Below are 18628 nucleotides of genomic sequence, written 5' to 3'. Positions count from 1 at the left end.
CATTAACACATCTCATGTGTTTGCTCATACAGCATTCTCCACAGAATACTCAGAAAATAACAAATCTGAGTCCCATTCCTCACTCCCACATACCTCATCCAAACCGAGTACAATCGAATTGTGATTCTGGCTCTGGTATATATTGTCCCCTTCCTCAAACTGACTTTCCTGTCCACTAACAGCAAAACATAAATCTTCAATGGAACTTTGCCAGTCTGTCTTCAGAGCTTCTTTATGAAGTACCTTATCTCCCAGTTCTAATTGCTCAAGCGTGTTTTGGTTTAAAAAAAGCCACGGGGACAAAATATTGACTGCTGTATACTGATATACATTACATGGTTTCAATAATAGGGGTTTTTTCCACACAACATAGTAGATTTGTTTTTGCAGAGTACTTAATTCTACATAAAATGAGTAGTCACAAGCTTAAAATTAACATGGGAATCAGTGCCTGGTAGGAGGATAAGGGGCTACTTAAACATACCTTTTAATAATCTTAATGACTAATCTATAATGTAATTTTGGTGTTAACAAAAGAACATGAAATTATTACAATTCTATCACCTGTCCAGATCCCAGATTTTTGAAACACCTTCACATAGGTATGTCTTGCATGTGCTAATCATTTGATTGGTGATCTTAAGAAGAAGAGATGTCATGCACTCTGATGTGTTGTAGTATGGTGAGGTACAGTAGATCATACAGACAGTATTCATTAAACTGGGTACATGTTCCATCATTGTTACCTACAACAGGAAAAAATGGGAAAGTCAGCAATTTGAATTTCCTAAAAATTAACGCAATGGAAAATGTGACAGCTCTGGGAATATGTTTATGGGTGGATAAACATGTTTTAGATTGTAACACATAGTTCTTGTAGACATCTTATTATAAACTGGACCATTCAATTTTTTTGTGGGGACCTAACACACTATGACCAAGAGAAAAAGATGTGGAATGGGTAATGAATAAATGAATAGGTCTTTTTCCCGAGTGGGATTTTCCAGAGGGAAAACAGAGACTGTACTCTTTTCAGCCATGGCCTCAAGTGTATGAAGGTGCTGTAGTCTGCTTTGCAAAGGAATATGCTACCTGAGGAAAAGTCATCATACACTGCTACAAAAGAGTTGGCCTGCTGTAGGAAGGACAAGAAGAAGAAAGTTGGCCTTTGCTTACTCTGCCTAGATCTGAACAGAAGAGAAATCCAGGAGTGGGAGGCAAGGCAACAATAACTGGGTATACTGAACTACAGCGTTTTCTGTTACACAGAAAGATTCCACAGAAATGCATGCAAGCCAGGTATACTGAGAACCCAGAAGAAGAGACAGTGACTGGTCTAGAAAAGGGTAAAAAAAGTATGATATCTAAAAGTCAAGTAAAATATGGCAGGCGGAACAGTGAATATTTGCAGAAGAAAAGCACACAGAACAGCACAATGGATTCAAACAGAGTTCAAGCTTTGAAAACAATATTTAGACAATTTGTAAGCAGCTAGATTATGTGTAAATCTTCTGAACTATGGAAACTTAGACAGCTTTGCTTGGTGGCTGTATCTTCAAAATTCATTCTCCCACTTAAAAAATAAAATCCCAGACCCATGTGGTTATGAAAATAAGTTCTATCATTTGAACCAGGATGAAAGTAAATATGTGTTACCTGGAAGAGAAACAGCTTTAACCTGTAAAATAAGTGGAAGTTGCCTAATTTCAGCTCAACTAAAGGCTTAAGATCATTTTATGATATTTGCATTAAAACAGTCATGAGTAACTGTGACCTGAAACACAGAGACAGGAAGAGGTACAATATGGAAAGCCTAACCTCACAAAGACAATTTGGCTCGATATCAGGTTTGGAAAAATATCATCTTTTGCTTATTTTTCCCATGCCCTTCAATTATCTTCTGGAATGACAACTGCCTCCTACACAAAAATTAGAGTATCTCTTGCATATTCAAAATCTGTAAACTCAATTCACTAATGCCAGGGAGTTAGGTTGTCCACCTAAGGTTGTTAAGCATAGGAGTTAGATACTGAAAGAAGAGATATCTTTCTTTCAGCAGCAAAAGCCTTTCCTGTCTTTTCTGAATTTCACATTAAAAGCTTTTAGAGTACTACTTACAGGTGAAGCTTTGGCAAGTGGACCAAAAAATTTATCCAATGTATATAAATATCTCACATTGTCTTTAGCTTCATTGGCAGCAATTGTTATATTCCCATCCTGAAGGGAAATAAAGGGAAATAAAATTAATATCATTAAAATTTATTGAAAATGTTCTTGCACTTTTACAGTGCATGCTACCACAAGACTATGATTCCTTCTTGCAAACATTTTCTGACATAAGTTCTCTCAAACAAGCCATTTCTTCTTAGGAAATAACTGCTTTTACGTGCAAGAATTGGTAAGCTCTATCTGGCAATCAGCAACATTTTGGACGTGATTTAGAGGAGTGCCTCACTCAGACCCCCAAAGTTTTTTCTTCTTGATGGGAGTAAAATAGCATGGGTTTGATAATCTAACTTATATTTTAGAGTGGTTCAGAATGGTTTTAGCATGGTACAACTGTTTTTTAAATTACCCGTTCTACAGAATTTAGACAAGATCCTTGAAATATACTAGGGTGTTTTCCATCATTTTTTAATAAGCACTTAATAGGGCAAAGGAGTTCACAACTAATGCCTATATATCTTCATATTCATAACAGGTGGAACTATCCAGTACTTAGGAGGCAATTCTGTATGAAGAAAGGAATCAAGTTCTTACTGGTACTGGCTCTGTACAGACGCTATCATCCAAATTCCATTTATCATAAAAGTCTGCAAGTATGCTAAGTAAAAACTCAGTAAAATGACAGTGTTCTCATGGCCTATTTTCATAATGGTAGAATATCTTTGTAACTGCTATAAGATCTACATTCTGGTGGGGTTTTGGGGCCTGATTGCCTGCACATTGCTTGCAGCTTATTTTCTGACCTGCCTGTAATTTTGACTGATATGTTTACATTACAGATATCCACTTATCTGAAGTAGCAGTTACGCTACAAAAAGCCAGCTGTCAATAATCCTACAAGCAATATGATAAACTTTCAGGCACCTCTACTGCTGGCCATCACAGGGTACAGCTGGAGAGAGACAGATGTTGTATTGCTGCACTGTTTTAGTTTTTCACAACCACTCCACCCACTCTGTTAATGAAAGACACATTACAGAAGCATTGACTTCTTTTCAAGTTATCTATTTAACTTCAGAATCTTCCATGTTAAATGTTTCAACAAATGGATAATAAACCACAGCATAAAAACAGCACAAACACTCAGAACTATTTTTATTATTGTGTTCAGTTCTGTGTGTATTACAAATACAGTACTGTACTCATTTAAAACATTTATTAAAACATATTAATTACCAGCTCTTTCCACTGCTTTAATGTCTTTGATCTTGCTGCCTGAAGAATACTTATAATTTTCTTTACTCTTGAACTCTTGATCTCATCTAAGAGGCTTTGAAGAAAGAAACACATTTAAATCTCTCTTTGGAATCAAAGTTTAAATTCGTTTTAAAAAAGCTTTTTTAGATTCTGAGAAATAATGCAGGAATTTAACCTGTTAAATGATGACATTCTTGATTTCCAGTGTTCCAGCTCTGCCGATGGACCAATGTCATCAGCTTCTCTTCTCATTTGTTCACTCTCCACTAAAACTTGTCTGATTTGTTTGATCCAAATCATCATCACTTCTTCAAGTTTCTCAGTGACCTCTGTGTTACTGCCTTCAAAATCATAGAATAGGACAGTCTCATAAGTAAATAGAAATAAAGGTAGATTTCTGACTACAGAAATGAAATGTCATTGGCAAATGTAAGCTGAGACTTTGTGTGAGCTGGGTATATTCAAATCACCAACCAAAACCACGAAAAGACTATAGCAACAAGATGCACACATACAACTTATATCCACCTACTCTGTTACTGCTGCAAGTTCTTTACAATAGAAACAGTTAAAAATAGTGTGAGGTCATAAGGAAAAATATACAGCAATGGGGTTTTGAGAGAATCATGTTTCAGAGGTCCAAGAAATGCATTAGCTATGATGTATGTATTTTTCTGCCTGCATTTGATAAGTAAAGACTTATTTATCTACATTTCTCTCTTTCTACCATTACAGCCTATTCCACATTAAAAGCATCACGTAAAGGACACCATTATTAACAATCACAAAAAAACATATCATTTATAAGTCAGCACATCTTTTAGACTGTCCTAGTGGCTGGAAGAGTCCAGTTTGCTTCATGCATTATGTTTAGGACTCGTGGACCTTACACTGCCAAATGGATCTAAAGAACTTGTTCAGCCACATAACGTTATTGCCTTATCCTAAGAGCCACTAGTACTTCTCTGGAAGCTCTCCTACCGTAGGGTCCTGTAGGGCTGAGGGGGATTACAGAAATATTGACTGGTTTGGCATTATTTCAGTCTGAAAATCCGTGTCGTGATAAGAAATGTTGGAAGGCTACTGTTCAGACAGACATATTATTTTTTTTTTTTTACACATATATATATGAATTTATATAAATACATCTTGTTTTAACTCACACCCCTCAGAGCCAGACTTAATATTGGATAAGATTTCCCCAGTATCAAAGCAAAGAGTATACACAGTAGTAGCCAGCTTCACTCAGCAACTACTTGGCCAGCAAATTAGGAGGAACAAGCCAGTGTGTACATGATACAACAAGGAAGTACCTAATCTTTTAAGATCTATAAATTCAAGGACATGCAAATGATTGATGACCTTATGATTACACAGTCAGAAACCTGGCAAGAGTAAACAGAAAAATGTATAGAGCTCAAGGAAGATTAATTATTTTTTAAAGGTAAGTTTTTACTAATGATATAACATTTATTTTATAAACAGCATCATAGTGTTTGCTTTGCTGTAGGAATTACTCACCTGCAGTTATGTAGTCAGATGGGTTCCGTAAGTTGCTGACATATATATCAATATCCACTTTTGTGAGCTGAATTTTATCTTCTATATTCTGCCTTGATGATGACAAAGTACCCACAAATTTATCCACTGAATACAGAAAGTCTTGTATCTGGCTGTTCTTCAAGCCTTCTTTCACAGCTCCCCAGTTCTGATAATTTTATGATTCATGAAAAAAAAAAAAAGTTGAAACAAGACTCACACTTCATTTTGTTTTTTGAACACAGAAGGTATTTTATTTTTCATTAGAAAGGTATTTCTTATTCATGACAGTATATAAAGATTTACCAGTATGCCCTTTAAAACGCACTCATCAGTACTATAGCACAATTACTTTAAAGCGTGCATTGATTTAATTATTCTGTTAGACAAGAAGAGACAAACAAGCATGAGGCTCTCAAGAAATAAAAATATCTCCCTGCTCTCATGGTCCTCACACTGAATTGTTGTCTTTTTTTTCAGTCTGATTTGGTGCTCTCTGAACAGAGAAAACGGATTCTAATCTCCCTTCCTGCTCCTGGGTCAGAGAAAATGGAAGCATATAGTTAACCGTGTATGATACCATTAGCCTCAACAGACACTGAGCTTTATTATATTTCCTGCCTCTGAATGTGTACTTCTACAGGCAACAGAATCAACTGTGATGTGTTGTGAGTGCCACAGAACAAGGACAACTTGAAGAAGCTAGATACCCTGGCTGTGATACAGTGCTTGCTGCCCACGCTCTAGAATAAAATAACGGACTGATCTTTTGTGCTGCCAGAAGAACCTGGCACTTCTTTCAGCAAGGCTTAATCTATATTTAACTAAATCATCACAGTTTTACCTTAGTATGACTGCTATGCTATGTTGTCCTTTGTCATGAGCATTACAGCTAGTGCTACTGCTTGAAAATGAACAATAACTATATGAATTCCAAAGACATATACAAATTGCATGACTTCCATAAAGGCCTATATTAGACTTGTATCTTTTTATATCCTCTGTTTTATGTTCACCTGATGCACAAAGGGGACCACAGCAGTCACTTGCCTTCATTCCAAATGTTCTCAAGAAAAAGGAATACCTGTTAGATTACCTGTTGTGATTTCAGAGCTGGTATCATGATTTGGGACAAGAAAAATTCCAGGCCCTCGAGGATATTTCCATTACTACAGTCAAATACGCCAAAATTCACCTCCTTCAGGAAGAAACAGAAGTTAGCAGAGAGCATGTACATTTCTGCAAAAAGTCTAATATTTGAGTGAAATTCAGAAACGTGGCAGACATATATATAGTCCATAACTATGTAGGTTCCATGAGGATATTGCCCCTCAGCTGCTGAATTTAGGTTGGATAGAGACTAAAATTCAATTGGAAATTCCAAGACTTGCCCTTAAGTTTGAGTCACCAGAAACTTCATTTGTATATTGTAGCAACACTCCAACAACCAGTTAAAATGAAGCATTTAACATCAATGCATTAATCTTACGACAATTAAATATCTATATTTTGCTTTTAGAGGAACAGCTTCCATCTAGCATAAATGCCTAAAGAAGGACAACAAATGTATGAGGCAAGAAATTTCTCTCTCAGTTGCTCAGCTCTCTCCAGTTCATAGTTAAAGTGAAGCAAGGAGTGAACTGCTGAAGCTGAGGACAAGGAGAGACAGTACTGGGGAGTAAAATTTTACTGCAGAACTTGAAGCATAAATCGGAAAAAGTGAAGAATTGCATCTTCTGCCAATGCTATTCATTTATGCATTGGCTGGCTTTTCTGTTACTGGCATTTTGCCTACAAATGTATACATTCTGAATATGGGTATGTGCTTTCTATGACCTATACTGACTAGCAATTTTGGCTCCGGTTATTCCTCTTGTTAGAATAGAGGGAGTCTCATTCAGAACTTCTGACCTGCACAAATATACACCAATTTTGCCTACATCATAAAGAATACTTCAGTGATACAGGGGAAAGCATACAGAGTTCTGCCCTGGAAGCTTCTACTCCCAACTTTTGCCTGTGCAAAGACAGTATTTCCACAGTGTTTTAGGAACGGCAACTACAAATGAATTTTTGTAGAGGCTTTGATATTCTTGGCTATCTTGATTACAAATACCACTAATGTTTTCCTTGCTAGTTCCACACTTGCATGCAAAAGAAGAGTATTTAAGACAACTAGTTGTTATGCATGGGTGGAATACTGTTTCCTAACAATATTACAGTTTCATAATCCCACTAGAGTGGGAGGGAAGGTAGAAAGTCCTTTCTCAAAAAGGGGAGGAATTATGGATGACAATCAACGCTTGAGGAAGTGCTTACAAGGAAGAAGAGTAAGTTTCTTTGCATGTCTGAACGGGCTCCCTGGGAGGCAATGCCCATAAGGTTTTTAAAAAAAGAAATGCCCCTAAAATACTTCCTTCTGCAAAAGGGTGTGCTGGAAAAATAGCAGAAGGAAAGGACAGAAGGGTAATGGAGAAAGGAACTGACCTCTATTATTCCCCTCCAGATGCTTTTAAAAATGTCAGTTCTCCCGTAAGAGAGTGTTTGCATTTGTTGCAGTGAGGGGGAGGCAGGGAAAATTAAGTCTTTCAAGTATGTCTGTTCATGATAATCTCTAGGACAAGGTCAACATACAAGCTGATCTTTCCACAGGATGCTGAAGATTCAGCTGTTTCTCTTGAGAAATAGGGGACAAATCCACATATTTCTAGGGGTTTCTCAGATTCTCCTTCCTACTGCTCCTACATAGCTCTTCAGGATAACCCAAAATTTGTCAAATCAGTCTGGGCCTGAGCTCCAAACCACATCAGGGTGAAGACCGGCTGACTGAGAAGTAGGGTCTATTTTACCTTTTACAGTATCTAAATATATTGCCTCACATAAAGAATGAAGTTTGATGACAGCTACATGACAGGCCCTGCCAAAAGAAGGTGATCACAAGAAAACCACAGAGAGAAGGCACCAAGAAGGCAGTTAACTGAAGAGTTTTGGACAATGATTCTGACAGGTACCCAACCGAAGCAGCACAACAGGACTGACAGAGCACAAGAAGAGGAAGCCTAGAAATTACTTTTGCACACCTGGATGAGGTATTTGTAAAAATACTGTTATAAAGCAAGTGACGGACAGAAACTGAAGTACTAATTTCCATGACTGTAGCTGGACAACAAACTTACTACAGCTTTGGTCTGCTGAAATGGAACACATTAGTAATTAGTAATGAATAAGGAGAAAATCTGTACAGCATAAAAATGAATGCATCAATATTTTTGAGAATATGATTTAAGGCTTATTATATTTTTTCTTTAATGTGTATTCTTAGGTGCTAGTATCCAGATACTCTTTGTAAAAAACTATTGCAAATATTTCTCAAGAACATGAGTATCACTGAAAGTTAGAAAAGGCAGTTACAGTACTTTTCTTACACATAACCAAAGCTATTAAGGGCAGGAAAAGCTTACTTTAGTTACTTTCAAGTATGATCTTTATTTTAAAGGTTTACAAGATACAGTTGTGGGGTTTTTTTTTATCTAATTGTATCTAATTTACAGTTATTGTAAACTTTTAAAAGTTTAAAAGATACAGTGCAACATTTCCATAATTTAGCCTTGTTAATTAAAAGGAAACCTCCTGGTTTAGGTCTTTATTCCCTGTTGACATTAAAAATTATATTTTAATGACTGATTAAGAATTGATTTTCATTAATTAAAATCTCGTCTATAATAATATTGCAGTAGCTAATTTCCAAATCATTAGAACATTACTTTATCGTAAATACTTATTCAGATGAAAAAGAAATTTTATTAAACACAAAACTAGACATTTCATGAAAGCACTTTTTCTGACTCTAGTTGCATGAATAAAGGTCTAAGAAAATATTAAGTACACTGCAAACACTGCATGGTTTTGGTCTGACCTGGGAAACATTTGATGCAGTTATAACTTTATCTGATGTCCTTAGGAAAAATGCACATGTCCCTGTAAAGTTCTGTGAAAAGGACAAAATGCATACAGTTAAAAAGAATACATGTGTACAGTAAATTTTACTTAACAACTTTAAAATGTGCCAAAATCAAAATTGTAAAAAATTAATTACTGTTTGTAGGATATTTGAAAATCTGTTCCTTTCATACCAAATACTGTTTTTTTCTCCATCTGACATAAGAACATAAAAAATGCCCTTCAAGGCAGACCAGTGTGGTATAGCACCTCTACCAAGAAAACACGGTTCAGGGAGAGATTGCAAGCTAGGCTACTTCCTGGGCTCCTCTTGTATTCCCTGACCCTGTTCCCTGCAACCATTGAATGAGAGCTGTTAGATGACATATTCATGTCCAGTCATTTTAGTACCCATTTATGGACCTATCTATGAGATTGTCTAATCCCTTTCTGAATCTGCCAACATAAATTCACAAAAGAAAACTAAAGATACCCTCAGCTTTCAAACATTTAAAGTATGCAAAGATGCAAAGAAAGAAAACTAATCAGAAATTTTAATGACTACTCTGAATACACTTCTGCATAATGCTTAAACATTACAATGAGGAGGTTCTTATAAGAATTTGAAAGGAATAAAGGAATTCTTAAAGGTATTTTTGGAGTAATATGCAGTATTATTAAAACCACTGAAGAACTGCACTTTTAAACTAGAAGTGCACAAGCACTGGAAAATACTTAAACATGCAGTCAGTAACAAAACTCTTAGAATCTGTGATTTTTTAACAACGGTTTATTTGACCTGCTCTCCTCTCAGGTAGTCAAATCCGTTAATCACTACTTCTTTACTGGTGAATTCCAACCTCAGCTCAAGAAACGCTGGGAGATCTTGCTCCATGAGAACATGGATAATGTACTTAAATATCTACCCAGGAACTACAAAAAGCTGTTTAACACTGCACAATTGTTATGTTTTTTCAATATTTTACTTTTCAAATGTCATCTACTGAATTTTTCAACCATACCTCTGTAGAACCCATGGTAATAAATAACTTCTTCTGAAGTAAACTGTTTGTTGACTCATCTGGCCTCAATGATGTATTCAACTTCTGTTAGCAATTAAATTATAAATGAGAGGTTAATAAAATAAAAACTATTATCATACAAATACCTCATCCTATTTGAATATGTGAATTATAACTAAGCCCATTCTGAATCAGCCAGTAATTCCCAGATAGAAATGTGAGGCTGGCTTTATCTGGAGAATAAGCTTTGCATGAATCTCGGTCCCCAGTAAACAGTTTCATAGCCCAGTTCTTTCAGATAACACTCAAAGAAGAAGGGGGGGAGGGGGAATCTCAGAAAATATAATGAAATTAAATCTGAAGTGTTTCCTAGAGCAACTTCCTCCATGGAAACAAACCGGATGTCTTGCAGAAAGGGTCACGTGCCTGGTCTGCAAAGTTATAATGTAATTGTGAGCGGGACTCACAAGGAACACTGTCAGCTAGATCCTGCCAACAATGCAAATAAATTTAGTTTTCTGCCCATGTCTTTAACCATACACCACTGAAAAGCTTTCTCTCTGAGAAGCCTTGCTGCCACTGGTCCCTCCCCACAGAGATGTATATACAATCTGCTTCCCTCTAATTTTCTCTCACACACTTTGGAAAATATTCTGTTGAAACTTGGAAGAATGTAACAGAAAATAACAAGGAAGAAGCCTGCAGGTATATTTCTCTTTCAAGTTGAGGAGAGGCCTCTTCCTAAAAAGTCAAGCGTTCAGCTCCTGCTAGACTAAATGTGTGATGTGTGATACACAGTAGCGGCTTCCCACTTCCACCCCAAATCAGCATCTTCTATCCCCTATGTGCAGTATCAAGTGAACATCGTGCACCCAAGCTGGTGAAAAAGAAGGGTGAGCAGCACTTAAGAAAGGATCTTGGTAAGAACATGCCTACTAGGTCAGGACAATGGTCTGCCCTGGCCAGTATTTTGTCTCCAAGAATAGCCAAAAATGGATAAGATCAGGGCAAGCAATGTATGATACTGCCCCTGAGTAATCTCCAGTTCTCCAACATGTTTGAAACCAAACTGTTGACAGAACAGTCAATTTAATGAGATCTCTTGACTCATCAGAAAGGGGTGGAAGATGTTAGAGATGGCATTCATACTTTCCATCAGAAACATTTATTTTTATGCTATGCTGCTTTGTAACAAAATTTTCATAAATTCACATTTTAACGGTTAAAAAGACCATAATAAACCAAAATTAAATGCAGAAATGAAAGGTTTCACTTAACCCAAGCTGGGCATTTATTTCTGGCTTGTCAGCTAAGGAAAACAATTTCAAGATTTTTAGTTTCATCTGATTTAGGTCAGAGAACAACACATTCAGCCCAGAAATGTGCACGCACACTCCCAGTGAAAGGAAAAATTAATTAAACTGTTTTGACAGCTGAGCTGATTCTGTGTTCTGCAAAGTCTCTAAGCAATTCCAGTAACACTCAAAAGTTCTTTTAACTTATCGAGGTTATAATAAATGTATAATTCATTCTTGCACTTAACTGACGATCAAGCATTATCAATCAGTTTTTCTCCACAACAAGCCAAAAATACCACCATGTGGTGAGTTAGCTGACCCTAACATGGCTCCTCAATGGCATAACCTGAAAGGACTGAGGAAGGACTTCTGCAGTTCAGGAAGCCCACAACAGTCATGTTAGGCAATTTCAAGGTCACTTGGCTCCTTCTGATATCACACACTCAGTGGAAGCTGAAAAAATTATTTTGCTTTTTATGAAGAGGCTTCTCCTTCTCAAAATTGAAAGGGAGAGAAATACATCTACAAGTATACTACAAGTACCTTATTTCTAGTTATAGTTTTCCAAGCTTAAGATTATTTTCTGCAGAATCGGACAGACCTGAACATGAAGCCACCTTAACTTGGAAAGAAATTGTATTATTTTTCACCCTCTTGAATCAGTGTCCATGGTGGAGCTAGTGCAGTTCAACCCAAAAGGAGAAGACAAAATGGTTCTTAAACAGACATTTCCCCCATTCCTGTAATACTTATGTTAGCTAATCTAGGATTTTTAAACTCTGAATACTGTGAACACTTTGCCTCAATTATCATTAACATTTTTGAAGTCTGGATTTTTACTTTACTTGGCCATTTTTAAGTTTTCTTTTCTGAAAACAAGAACAGTATCAAACCATGCCACAGGGCATTCTCAAGTAAGCCAAGATGGCAGAATGAGATCCAAGTTCATTCCACATTGGCATGCATAAAAAAAAAATTGTTAAGATTTTCTGCACTTTGCAACAGTCATGATTTTTTTAAAAAAATGCAACTTTGCTTTTGCAGAAGTAATAACAGAAACATACCTGCAATACATCTTGGTAAAAGAAGAGCAACTTTTTAAGTCCACTAGGGGCAAAGAATTGTTCTATAAGTTGAAACTAAAAACAAAATTACAATTGTAATTAATTGTGATGTAATTTCAAAAGAATGGAAATTTTTGAAATACATTTAATCATAATAATTTAATTAATATTTACCTTGTCATCAGAAATAATGGCCTCCTCCACTTGCTGCTCACTTAAGCCTATCCCATCTGCTAATCTTGATATCAAATACTTGTGTCTTTCATCTATCTGAGCTCTTCTCTCCTCTTTGGTGACTTTGGCTTGCTTGGCTAGTTCTTTTCTAGTTTCACTGGAAAGTACTATACTTTTCTTAACAATTGTCTAGAAAATAGAAGTTTGTTATAAAGAGATTCTTTTTCCTCACTTATGGATTGTATTTTATATTGTCAATCTTTAAGCCGGTTTCATAAACTACTTCAAGCAGGAACATAAAAAAATACATCTAAGGAATGCAGAGGGAAATATGGAGTAATAATTATTTTTTTTAAATCTTCATAACAGTGTGAACAAGGCTGAAAAAAGATATGGTGAGTAACATTTTTAAGTCACCAGGTAATCTTCAGAAGCTATACAGAAAACTAAAGATTTAGGTAAAAATGTCACCACACTGAGTATTTCCTTCTACACACAGCTCCCGCAGACATAAGTATCTGGAGTCTGGGGATGTCTGGAGCGTTTCTGTAACTCACAATTTTTATTGGAGAGAAACAAAGATAAATCACATCATCTTCACAGTACTCTAAACTAGGATTTGTAATTGATCAATCCTGATTTACTCCTGGATTAAAAAAAAAACAACAAAAAACTGGCCAACATCCACCTTTGTCTCCTACCATTTCGTCTTTCCCCAGACTCTCAATGGATGTTTTACATCACTCCTATCACTACCCATATCTGTTTGAGACCAGGAGACACCAAGAATGCCTGAATACTTGTAGTTGTTGGTCAGTGCCATTCTGATGTCTCTAAAAGCTACATATTTTCTGATTCACCATTCATTCTTCTCCCATGGCAGTCCCGACTCATCTATGTCATTTTTTCATCATCTCTGGCTTTCATGCCAACAGCTGGATCTCTTGTTTTGCACATGACTTCCCTGATGCAGCATCACCTTACTCAAGTATTCTTAACCAATATTGATTTTCATCTTGGCAAAGAAAGGGGATTAACCAGTGGATGATCAAAAAAAAAAAAACCCCTAAAACTCAAAATCCCAGCAACACACATTTGTGAGCACAGAAAGTAAATGGCCTAACACTGTATCAACTTGTGAGTGGTTCACTGTTCTTTGTCCCTGTAATTAACAGAGACTGAAGGAACTTTGCACCCTCCAGTATTAGGCCAAAATTTTGTCAGTGAAAACTTCAAGAATAATCTGCACAGAAGAAAATTTAACAGACAAAAGGTAGCTGAGTCACCACCTATTTTAGCATGAAAACACTTGCCGGAACAACAGGAGTCAAAGGTGATCCTGTGACAGCAGATCCTAGCTCATTGCTCCTTGTCTTCAGGTCTCCTCCACGTCTACGATGCTTACTTTCTGTGTCTAGTTAAAAGAAGCGACAAGTTCTAATTATTCAGGTATTTGCACAATAAATGCATTTACAAGACCTGCAGTGTTGTGTCTTAATATCTGCTGGTTAACCTCTTCTCATGCTGGGGAAAATGAGACATGAAAGGAACATTAGAAAACGTGTGCCTCAGCAGAAACCCTTAGAAGCTGCTAGGGGGAAAAGACACGATGGCTTTTATCTCAAGTTCAATTGCAAACAATCCCTACTGATAGCAGTAGAGGTAAGAAAAAGCAATTTAATAGACTAGCTTGAAGAAAACAGTTCTGGAAAAACAGAGACTCTGACATATCGTAACTTTTCACATTTGCTACTTATTCCTCTTCTGTTATTTCTTTATCTAAATTCTGATTGCCACTCTCATGCATTTCTGACAAACTTGCTACTCGCAGAGACTTGCAAGATAACTTGAGCACATGGAATATCTGAAGAATAAAGATTGCTAATACTTGCAATAAAAACAGGACATATGTTATTAGAGTGCATAACTATCTTCTGTTGATTGTTTAAGCCTCCTTAAAAGCTTTTGAAGACTTTAAGGTATTTAATAAAAAAAAATTATGGTGAGCCTTTTTCCTAGAAATTAGGATTTTTAAGTCATTTAAGTAACAAATAAGAGTATGTTTTCCTGATAGTAAGTACAACAGTTTATCTCCAGTTAGCTACTATTTCTCTTTTAAAAATTTTAATTACAAAGCATTCCTAAATATTGCTTTCTCTCCTTAACAGAAATACTGTTTTAGTTAGCTTCAAAAAGATAATTATTTGAAAGCACTGAACAACGCTATTTGTTATTGCTACAGCTTTCTTTTAGTCCAAGAAAAAGCAACCGTTTTATTTCTCAGAATATGATATTTAGGTCCCATCCTGGGCAGCAAATAGGATCCTCAGAGGGGCATGCAGTAGGGCTAATCAGCAGCTCACTGAACTTTCAGGAACTACTGCTTAATCTATTCTAAATAAATTATGAGATTGTAAGTAAAATTAAAATTCTAATAGCACTGTTTTCCTTATAAATTTTCTTACAGATTGTGTCTCTTTTCCCCTGATTATAATGCGTTATTCACAGAATCACAGAATGGTTGAGATTGGAAGGAACCTCTGGAGGTCATCTGGTCCAACCCACCCCTGCTCAAGCAGGGCCACCTATAGCTGGTTGCCCAGGACCATGTCCAGATGGCTTTTGAATATCTCCAAGGATGGAGACTCCACAACCTCCCTGGGCAACCTGTGCCAGTGCTCAGTCACCCTCACAGTGAAAAAGTGTTTCCTGATGTTCAGACGGAACCTCCTGTGTTTCAGGTTGTGCCCATTGCCTCTTGTCCTGTCACTAGGCACCACTGAAAAGAGCCTGGCTCCATCTTTACACCCTCCCTTCAGGCATTTATACATGCTGATGAGACTCCTCCCGATCATCCTCTTTTCCAGCCTTAACTGCCCCAGTTCTTTCAGTCTGTCCTCACAGGAGAGATGGTCCAATGCATTCATCATCTTTGTGGCCCTTCACTGGAATCTCTCCAGTATGTCCATATCTCTCTTGTACTGGGGAGTCCAGAACTGAACACAGTACTCCAGGTGAGGCTTCACCAGTGCTGAGTGGAGAGGATGGATTATCTCCCTTCACCTGCTGGCAACACTCCTCCTCTTCCAGCCCATGGTATCATGAGCCTTCTTTGCCACAAGAGCCCATTGCTGCCTCATCTTGAACTTGGTGTTCACCAGATCCTTCCCTACCTAGCTGCTTTCAATCTGGCTAGATCCCAGCATGTACAGATGCATGGGCTTGTTTCTCCCCAGGTGTGGGACTTCGTACTTCCCCTTGTTGAATTGCATGAGGTTCCTGTCAGCCCATTTCTCCAGCTTGTCAAGGTCTCTCCAGATGGCAGCATGACTCCTTGGTGTATCAGCCACCTCTCCCAGTTCCGTGTAACCAGCAAACTTGCTAAGGGTACACTCTGCCCCATCATCCAGATCATTAATGAAGATGTTAAATGGGACTGGACCCAGTATTGACTCTTCCCAATCACCTTCTTCACAGAATCACAGAATCTTCAGAGTTGGAAGGGACCTCTAGAGATCATCTAGTCCAACTCCCCTGCTAAAGCAGGATTGCCTAGAGGACATGACTCATGACTGCATCCAGGTGGGTATTGAAAATCTCCAGAGAAGGGGACTCCACAACCTCCCTGGGCAGGCTGTGCCAGTGCTCTGTCACCCTAACCATAAAGAAGTTTTTCCGTGTATTCTTGTCCTTCATGTGCCTGGAAATGGTTTCCAGGATTAGCTGCTTCATCACTTTCTCAGGGATTGAGGTGAGGTTGACTACTGTATAGGTCCCTGGGCCCTCCTTCTTGCCCTTCTTGGAGACAGGAGTGACATTAGCTTTCCTCCAGGCCTCAGGCACTTCTCCCGGCTGCTGTGATCATTCAAAGATTATTGAATGTGGCCTCGCAATGACATCAGCCAGCTCCCTCCACATTCGTGGGTCCATCAATTTACGTATACCCACTTTCCTTAAGTATTCCCTGACCTCTTGAAAAAGGGTAGGTTAGAGAATACTGAAGCAAAGTGGACATATATAAATCCATATGTCCTTATGGGGTGCACCCACAAGCATGGAGGGAGCTGCCTGATGCCATTGAGAGGCCACATTCAATAATTTTTGAACTAATTTTCAATCTATTATCACTGTTATTATATTCCAGAAAAGAGATACCATACTATATGCCCCTATATGTCATAGAGTATATCATGCTATAGAGTACTACTCATTTTAATCCCAGAAAAATTGTTCTAATCATGTTACTATGGTTCAACACCAGGAAATCTGCTAAGGGATCAGAGTTGCACTGTGCATGACCCTGTAAATACATATATATTTTTTTTAAAAATGCATTTGTTTATTTATATGTACATATTTATTTATAAAGCTGAAAATTGCACATTGCAGTCCCTACATTGGCACATTCGGAATAGCACGTACCCACCCAGTATATAAAAGTATGTTATAAACTTAAACACTCTACTTAATAATTAGTTTCTTATTTTGTTCTTGGATACTTTGTTCCATACAAAGCCAACATGAAGTACTTATAAGTACTTATCATTATTTTCTCTCTTACCTTTTTTTATAGTAATGAGAGGCGGACAGAGATCAACATGGGGTTTGGAAGAAAGTTGCGTTGCTCTCAGTTGTTCCCATTACTGCTGTGCAGAGTGACCAGGAGACGAACTAGGCTCTACTCTTCCCCTTAACTCAGTCTCATTTTCCACAGTCTCCTCCATCTCCACACCATACAAAAAAACACCTAAATCAACAATACAGACAATGACCGGACAACGTAACATTGTAACAACCAGCCACACCTTCAGTATTTTTATCCCTGTTATAGCACCAGTATGATAGACCAGCAAGGAAAAGAAATAAAAAATTCGCTACTTTTGGTTACTAGTTTAAAATTACAAGATCCAAGCAGTTTACAAAAGGAGAAAAGCTCTTCTAAGGTTACCCATTACCAAAACTTTATTTCTAATTGCCTGCCATTTCTCTCTGATCAGGCTGGTGCAGGTGGGAACTCACCCGCTGAGGGACAGGTTAAGCTCCTTCTCACAGGACAGCTGCAGGTCCCACTGCAAAGCGCTGAGCACAGAGCGGCGGCTGCGGCACCTGCTTAATCTCAAGCAGGTTTTTAAGCCTTCCGTCTGCCTGGGCACTTGGGAGCTGCTGGCAGCTGCTATGGCAACCCTTACACAAACCCAACTAACAACCCAGTCCCCAGGAGGCACCTCCTCTGCCCCTATTTCCCTGCTGTATCCACCAACCCAGTGCCAATTTCGTAACTACTTGTCTTTTTAACTGCACCAGAATTTTCCCTTACATGTAAATGCAATCCTAAGCAAGCAGCTTCCCTGAACCTCAGCATTTCTGCTGTGCAGAGCCAGAGGAGGCCAGAGAAGCTGCATCCCAGCAGCCACACCGCTCTCCTCAACACAGCCTTTCTCAGCATGGCAGCAACCTAAGTTCTGGGCAACATGTGAAGAGACACGGCTGAGACAAGGGGCTGAAGGAGGACGTTCACTTTTCCCCTGCTGGGAAAAGCCACTGCCACATAGATCTGAAAGGTACCACTTGATTTGCAGCTAACCCACCTGTGGGCACCCTTATTTAGCATGCTTCCTTTCTGCAGGCAATACCCAATGACCATCTTATAAATACCTAAAGGGCGGGTGTCAAGAGGATGGGGACAGACTCTTTTCAGTGATGCCCAGCAACAGGACAAGGGGCAACAGGCACAAACTGGAACACAGGAAATTCCACCTCAAAGTGAGGAAAAACTTCTTTATTTTGAGAGTGGCAGAGCACTGGCACAGGCTACGCAGAGAGGCTGTGGAGTCTCCTTCTCTGGAGACATTCCAAACCCACCGGGATGTATTCCTGTCCAACCTGCTCTGGCAGGGAGGGGTTGGACTGGATGATGTCCGAAGGTCCCTTCCGACCCGACCATTCTGTGACACTGCAGCCGGGCTTTCACTGCAACAGGTTACCATTCAAACCCAAAGGTTTACTACCTCAACGGGCTTCTGCATTTTTTTTAACCGATCTCAGCGACTTTGAATCAAGCCCAAAAAGTCCTGACAGCGCCCTCGACACTGAGGGACCGGAAAAAAAAAAAAAAACAACAAACAAAAAACCCCAAACAAACAAAGAAAAAACCCACCACAACAACAAA

At 38.2% G+C, this 18628-nt stretch overlaps 1 protein-coding gene across 1 annotated transcript in view; it reads right to left on the bottom strand.

Moving 5' to 3' along the window:
• The window catches only part of LOC104287238 (dynein heavy chain 5, axonemal-like), a 176473-nt gene that overhangs the window by 156685 nt on the left and 1160 nt on the right, over positions 1–18628 (bottom strand). Inside the window, exons 2-13 of the mRNA XM_009885913.1 lie at positions 14285–14346; positions 13773–13873; positions 12460–12648; positions 12286–12360; positions 9924–10007; positions 8879–8950; positions 6059–6160; positions 4945–5131; positions 3599–3764; positions 3403–3496; positions 2119–2217; positions 565–746 (exon numbers count right to left, since the gene is read on the bottom strand). Of these exons, the coding sequence (XP_009884215.1) occupies positions 565–746; positions 2119–2217; positions 3403–3496; positions 3599–3764; positions 4945–5131; positions 6059–6160; positions 8879–8950; positions 9924–10007; positions 12286–12360; positions 12460–12648; positions 13773–13873; positions 14285–14346 (1413 nt within the window). The remainder of the gene's footprint in view (positions 1–564; positions 747–2118; positions 2218–3402; positions 3497–3598; positions 3765–4944; positions 5132–6058; positions 6161–8878; positions 8951–9923; positions 10008–12285; positions 12361–12459; positions 12649–13772; positions 13874–14284; positions 14347–18628) is intronic.

This window comes from Charadrius vociferus, unplaced genomic scaffold (assembly GCF_000708025.1).
Source record: "Charadrius vociferus isolate BGI_N301 unplaced genomic scaffold, ASM70802v2 scaffold195, whole genome shotgun sequence".
Classification (NCBI taxonomy): domain Eukaryota; kingdom Metazoa; phylum Chordata; class Aves; order Charadriiformes; family Charadriidae; genus Charadrius; species Charadrius vociferus.
Note: the sequence above shows the minus strand (reverse complement) of the source record. Positions and strands in the feature narration are given on the sequence as shown.